A 6,111-nucleotide genomic window follows, 5' to 3' on the forward strand; every position below is an offset into this window, starting at 1 on the left:
TCCTCCTCGCCGCCCCGGGCCGCACCGACCCACAGTGGATCGATGACACGCTTTCCGACCTGCGAATGGTGTCGGCCTCGGACGAGCTGCTGGAACGTGCGGAGAATGAGAGCGGCGTCTCTAGCGTTCCGGCCGCGGATGGTGTAGCGGCAGCCGGGTCGGCGGGTGGAGGCGATGCTGGTCCTCCATCAGATTCCACTCCTCGGCGTGGTGACAGCGTTCTCGCGGATGGCGCACAATATATTGCCGCCACGGTCTCCCGGATTATCGGAGAATTTTCAACCAAGTGCGCGCTGACGACGAACCTCCCCCGATTGGTTGTGACCGACAATTCGGATGGCGCGCAGGACAGAGCCAAGCGACAGAGGATGTAGGCAGGAGCTAGGTGAAATCAATTTAAAGATGTGTTTGTAAATTACAGCGGTCTGCTCTTTTCATGTGATTTTATTCGTTCCGTCTTCCGCTTCGCTCTTGTTCTGTGGTGTTATTCTGAGACGTGCTGTAGTTATCGTCTTGTATTTTCGGCGAGATACTAACAATTGGTAAGAAGCACTAGGGTGGATTCAGCTTTCTCCCGTTGATAGCTGCCCCTAGTTGCATAGCGCCACACGGCTTATCTGTGTCAAGTTAGTCGGCGTCCTGCAATGGGCAGTGTCGCTTATAGTAAGATTGACAAGGCAAATGGGGTAAGTAACTACATCGTATATTTCTGGTTTGGTAAAGGGGCATTGTGACCGTCCTCATATATATTCAATTCGTTCACTCTCAGAAATCGCATTAAGCTCTTGGCAGTGGAGAGGCAACTCATTTCATTTGTTTGGTGGTCAACCTGAACAAAAAGAATGTGACAATCTAGGTATATATTCTTGACCGAGCAAGTCATTACATTACACGTTTTACAGAACAGGGAAAGGCAAAAGCTGGTCGTCACCGCCTTTATTAAGAATATGCTGGGACAAGGGGCTAGGATCAATAAGTAATCTTAAACCACTTAACTTCCGGCTCAACAGCGCAACGGGCCCTCCTCTTTAGTTTTATTTTTCTCCATCTTCGGGTTTTCTTATGATCGAAATGGCCCTAGATGTGAAACCAGATATATTTACTTACGCTGACTTTGACCTTGAAGCTTTATGCCGTAGAGCGAGTGCACTGCGGGAAGGCGTTTCTTGTGTTTGTGACCCTGATCAACGACCTTGCTCGGGAAGTTTTAACTGGGCTATCTTCATTTCTTTTGAAGATGGGATGCGCTGGGTCTTCAGATCGCCACACACTAGAGAATTCATGCCAATGGAACTGGGCATGAAGCTACTAGCTAGTGAAGCTGCTACGCTCCGTTACCTTAGGGCTCACAGCGACGTGCCGGTCCCGGAAGTTTACGACTATTGGTAACAAACTCCCTCAGACTACACTTTTCTAGTGCTAACCTCCTGTAGTACTTCATCCGATAATGACATCGGGATACCCTTTATTTTTATGAGTGAAGCGTCTGGGTGGCCCTTGTCAAGAGTTTGGAGACCGGCCGGCTCTCCTCAACCTGACCTAGACACCTCCCGCAAGGCTAAAGTTCTTACTCAGTTGGGCGCTATTACTTGGAAACTTTCACAACTGCGGCTCGACCAAATCGGCTCACTCGTCGAAAAAGATGGGGCTTTTGAAATTCAGGAATGTTTGTCGCGCGGCCACGTATTACGTGGACGATATGATCTGGACATCCCGCGTGGGCCATTTACTTCTGCGGCCGAGTTCTATGATAGCCTTGTCTCCGCTTTCTCGGAGCATGCTGAGATTCTGCAGTTATCACATCATTGTTTTGTAGCACCTGTTCCCTCGCTGGAAGACTATCAGTCCAAAATGCAGTACAGGAGTGCTGTGAACCTATGGAGCGACTTCGTGACCATTGGAGGCAAAACAGATTCATCAGAAAACAGAGTGGATTACATCATTGCAGGCGACGCCCTCCGCGACACTGTGCCCACACTTCAACTTCCAGCCGTCGACCGGAAGACGTTCCCGTTATGCCACGCTGATTTGAGCGTCAATAATATATACGTCGACGACCAGTACAATATCACGTGTATTATCGACTGGGCCTTTGCTTCATCCATTCCTGAGTCTATGCTGCTAGGCGCGCCAGGATTGCCGCAATACTGCGACGAAATTAGTTCAGAATTACTTGCACCCTTCAGGGATGGTTTTATTGCTGCTATGCCCGGGTCTATTGAAAAGGAGTTGGGCGCCAGGTATCGTGAATCGCTTGAGCGGTCCCAAGTCTCTTGGAGACTGAGTCGGCTCCTCAGCCTTGACTCTATTGAAGATTATGACCTGTTTGCTACTGTATGGCACTCCGCCCGTGGTCCCGGAGAGGATATGGGGGAATACTTCTTACACCAGCGGCGTTCAGCTCGCTACGCTCAGGTTTATTCCGAAGTTAAAAAGGAGGATCAGCCGCTCTCAAAAATTGAAAAGGACGAGAATGATTATTTTCAAAACAAGGATTTCAGGAAGACAATAGCTAAAAAGCTGACACTCATATCCGAATGGAAAACACAATATACCGTCAATAGCCCACCCATATTGCTCCGAAGCAATATGTTTGTCGCTTCCCCCAATCTGTGGAAGTGGATCGAACAATTTGCCCAAGAGTGGACAGCCATGTTTAATATGCCCGCCACAGAATTAATATCTTAAGCGAATGCGCTCAGCTGGAACCTCCCATACTTTCCCGTCTTCATCATCTTTCACCTTAACAAGTCAGATAAGGTCTCCAACGTGCCTGAAGGGAAAATACCGTTTGCAGTATGGTGCTCGATGTGCTTGAATCAATCGTACCTTCACGCCATTCGGTTTCTGACATAGTTTAGATAAACCCTCATAGCAAATAGAAGATATTACATATGACATACTGCGCTCTCGACAGTACCAAATTGCGTCACCTGCAACGTAGTATGGTTTCTTTGATGCACCGGCTGGTGGGGTGGGTAGGTCTGGTGGAGTCGAAGGCTGGGGACGCCGCTTGGGCATGGTATTTGGCGCAGTAAAATAAACTCAGAGATGTCTCGAAATAGGGATGGAGAATAGCTAGACTTCACTCTGAGGCATAATCGTGCGACATTTATGTCCTTCTTCGCACTGACCTCTTACAGTATTCCTTCATAGGCGTAGGATGACCTAGAGGTCGGGCGCTAAACGAGGAGCACCCATCTTTTAGTTGACAGAACTCGATAGGTTGCGGATAGTATCGTTGGTTCAGTCATCCCTACATAGTCGCCTGGTCCCGCAAGGCAGACTGTGGCGACAAGGCTACATTTTCCCTTATCTGACGAATCAAAGTCGTTACCTGGACAATCGTTTCCAAATCCTCTGTCTCAGCGGCATGGCGTGATACAGTTGGCATCAATGGACTTCCATCCCTCCAATCATGGCCCATACTTTAGCCTCGCGCTCGAATAGCTGTTGCTCCTCCGCTTCCCCCACTCAAGACAACAATAGCATACCTATTATATCAACAGTAAGCAAAAACTACCACCTTACACAATCTTTATCATGCACGTTGAACTTGACAGAGCCAAGGCAGCTTATAGGTCAAGCCAAAATATTTGATTTCTATAAGATCTTGAGAGTGTTACAGAAATAATTGACTTTCATCTACTGCTATTCTCTAGACGTTTATTATACCCCAATCTTTTAGCGTATGTGAACTGGGCCCTGGCTTGAGCCTCATGATTGGCCTAATATAGCCTCACCACTTCCAGCTAAGGACGTCTCTCGTCACTTCCCAGCATTAGGATGTACATCTATCTGGTGGGCCAAAATAGGGCTTATTGTCCGACAGTTGAGCCGGGCGTTTCGCTGAGCCAATGACCTCGCCAGAATGCTTTCTGGGTACCTGTGGGTACCTAGAACCCCGCAATGACCTGGAAGCTAATAGTTTACGGAATACGTGTGATGCCTGGGATTTTAAGTATTAGTTGTAATTTTGCTTGGAAGATTTTGAGTCCACATACGAAACTCAAATCCACAACCTGGCTAGATTTATCGATTCTATATTATATTTCCACCTGCAGTTATCAAGAGAACCAGATGCGGGAAAACAATGTAGTTGTGCACACTCTAATAACCAGGGGGTGAGTTACAGACGTCCAAGGGAAGGGAAATGCAAATGAGAGCGAAGCGGCGCAAATCACTACCCGATCGGTGCCGCTTTCATTTCAGGTTTAGACCGCCTAGCTGCTCCCTATTCTGAACCTTGGGCGAGGGTCTGTGCCGTTGTGCTATTCACAAACTTTATTGACGTAATAAGTTGACTGTAGAGCGTTTCTTCTTTCTTTTCTTTCTTTTCTCGCATAAATCATGGTGTGTATCTTCGGCGGTCTCTGTCCTCTCTACGAGGTAACGTTTCTGTTTTGCTGGAATGAGTCAAAGCTGTGTATCATGTAAGCTCGCCAGCAGGAGGGTTAGCCTTGCTTCAATTCCCTGCTGCCTAGCGCCAACTCGCGCGTAACGTCCTAGCCCATTGTACAGCAGGTCTCTGCATCGGCACCTATCAGGGTGAAGCCTTGGACTGATAGATAACTGATGGGCGTTCATGTGATTTCCTTGACATTAGGAAGAAGTGATGGCGAACGACAAGATGTTATTTTGGTCCTAAGTAGGTTCGACATTCAGAGCCAGAGCGCGGGCCAGGTCTCAATCGAAAGGGTCAAGAATAGCGAGTATACCAACAATATGCCTGATATACAAAAGACAATGATGTGAGGAGCACTACTACTAGGCTCGAGTCTAATAGATAATCTATAAGTTAGTTAACTCGTTAGTTAGCTATATCTCGAACCGCTCATTAAGTATGGCTGTTTGATCTAACGTCGGGCGCCTGCTACTCCGCACTGTATTCCATGTAGCACTGTTCATAGCTTGAATAGCCCAACAGCTAGAAATACTTAGAATTTATCTGTGGAACTATAAAGGTATAAATGATTTCCTAGACCTTTAAAAACCAATACTGAAACTACAGTTTTAGCTTTAAGGACTCGAAAGATAACGAACTTTGGGAAGAAGGACATCAGAACAAAGTAAAGCACTATAATATAAAGCTACGAGGGGTTACCTATCGAAGCTAGCTAGACTGATAAAAGAAGGCCCCAGGCTATTATACTGGATTTATAGTAGAGGAGCTTGTAAAGCTTCCAATTCATCATTGAGACGAGAATTATCGTTGAGACAGAGCGACAAGAGAGCGCGCGAGACTGCTGAAGAAAAGAACGGTTATCCTAATTCACTACTTGCACATGTAGGCCTGTGTAGGTAATTTTTGAATAGTCCAGGTTGTAGATTGGGCTTTTGCATGGCTGTATTCGTGAAACAAGTGGTGTGCTGCCCAGGGACAATCCGCTTCATCACCTATTCGACTTTGTCTTGGTTATCTCTTCCACTAAACCGCCAGGGCCGCATTGCGGATAATGAACGAGGAGGCCCGTGACGTGGTGTAAGGATATCTTTTTGGCACTTCCCAGCGCACTGCTGACCGCCAAGCTTGTTTGGTCTGTTTGAATGGTGCTGGCACGGAACGGCGGCTTGATGGGGCCGGCTTGAAGTCTGTCTACTCATGCCTTCTTTGGACCTGGCTGTGTCTGGCCATTTATCTGAATAGAATTGTGATCCTGTTGATCATGGCAAACCCTAAATGATGCATACCCCAAAATTAGCTTAGCAATCTTTCTCCCCCAATTTTTTCCCCCTTGAAGAGACAAAGAGGTCTCCGCTACTTACAAAGAGATACGCGAAATCAGTGCTCTCCAGCCGGCTAGGCTCCCCGTGGGTTCTCTCGTCGATGATGCCCTCAATGAGTTGGCGCTTTCTGTCCTGAAAGTCGAGGATCCGATCCTCCACCGTGTTGGAAACCAGGATGCGGTGAACGTGCACCGGCCGTCGCTGTCCGATGCGATGGACGCGCCCCACCGCTTGGTCCTCGACGTACGGGTTCCAGAGCGGGTCCAGGATGATCACTTGCGAGGCGGCCGTGAGGTTCAGCCCTGAGTTGCCGGCCTTCATGGAGACCAGGAGAATCAGACAGTCGGGGTCGGTCGCGAAGTGGACGGTCGCCGCGTGCCGGTC

The 6,111-nt window shown here is 48.0% G+C and overlaps 4 protein-coding genes across 4 annotated transcripts; 2 read left to right on the forward strand and 2 right to left on the reverse strand.

The window, feature by feature from the left end:
• On the forward strand, positions 1–482 carry BDV37DRAFT_100213 (uncharacterized protein). The gene has a single exon (XM_032078170.1). The coding sequence runs from the start codon at positions 66–68 to the stop codon at positions 372–374; it is 309 nt and encodes a 102-aa protein (XP_031934109.1). The 5' UTR covers positions 1–65; the 3' UTR covers positions 375–482.
• Positions 483–1,009: 527 nt separating this feature from the next.
• Positions 1,010–3,246, forward strand: BDV37DRAFT_267372 (kinase-like domain-containing protein). Its single transcript, XM_032084020.1, has 4 exons — positions 1,010–1,384; positions 1,433–2,742; positions 2,789–2,847; positions 2,904–3,246. Exons 1-2 carry the CDS (start codon positions 1,063–1,065, stop codon positions 2,686–2,688), a joined length of 1,578 nt encoding a protein of 525 aa, XP_031934110.1. The 5' UTR covers positions 1,010–1,062; the 3' UTR covers positions 2,689–2,742; positions 2,789–2,847; positions 2,904–3,246.
• BDV37DRAFT_100240 (uncharacterized protein) lies at positions 2,721–3,139 on the reverse strand. The gene has a single exon (XM_032078171.1). It carries the CDS (start codon positions 3,019–3,021, stop codon positions 2,752–2,754), a length of 270 nt encoding a protein of 89 aa, XP_031934111.1. The 5' UTR covers positions 3,022–3,139; the 3' UTR covers positions 2,721–2,751.
• A 2,258-nt stretch (positions 3,247–5,504) lies between the features above and the next one.
• BDV37DRAFT_100253 (P-loop containing nucleoside triphosphate hydrolase protein) lies at positions 5,505–6,111 on the reverse strand. The gene has a single exon (XM_032078172.1). The coding sequence runs from the start codon at positions 6,046–6,048 to the stop codon at positions 5,704–5,706; it is 345 nt and encodes a 114-aa protein (XP_031934112.1). The 5' UTR covers positions 6,049–6,111; the 3' UTR covers positions 5,505–5,703.

Source organism: Aspergillus pseudonomiae, assembly GCF_009193645.1.
Source record: "Aspergillus pseudonomiae strain CBS 119388 unplaced genomic scaffold BDV37scaffold_258, whole genome shotgun sequence".
NCBI classification, from domain to species: Eukaryota; Fungi; Ascomycota; class Eurotiomycetes; order Eurotiales; family Aspergillaceae; genus Aspergillus; species Aspergillus pseudonomiae.

What these genes read in the sequence shown, in the direction of transcription:
- BDV37DRAFT_267372 (XM_032084020.1), top strand. Translation starts at nt 1,063, where the DNA reads ATGATCGAAATGGCCCTAGATGTGAAACCAGATATATTTACTTACGCT. An exon ending in CCCGGAAGTTTACGACTATT is followed by an intron (nt 1,385 to 1,432) that starts GGTAACAAACTC and finishes TAACCTCCTGTA; the next exon opens with GTACTTCATCCGATAATGAC.
- BDV37DRAFT_100213 (XM_032078170.1), top strand. Translation starts at nt 66, where the DNA reads ATGGTGTCGGCCTCGGACGAGCTGCTGGAACGTGCGGAGAATGAGAGC.
- BDV37DRAFT_100253 (XM_032078172.1), bottom strand. Translation starts at nt 6,048, where the DNA reads ATGAAGGCCGGCAACTCAGGGCTGAACCTCACGGCCGCCTCGCAAGTG.
- BDV37DRAFT_100240 (XM_032078171.1), bottom strand. Translation starts at nt 3,021, where the DNA reads ATGCCCAAGCGGCGTCCCCAGCCTTCGACTCCACCAGACCTACCCACC.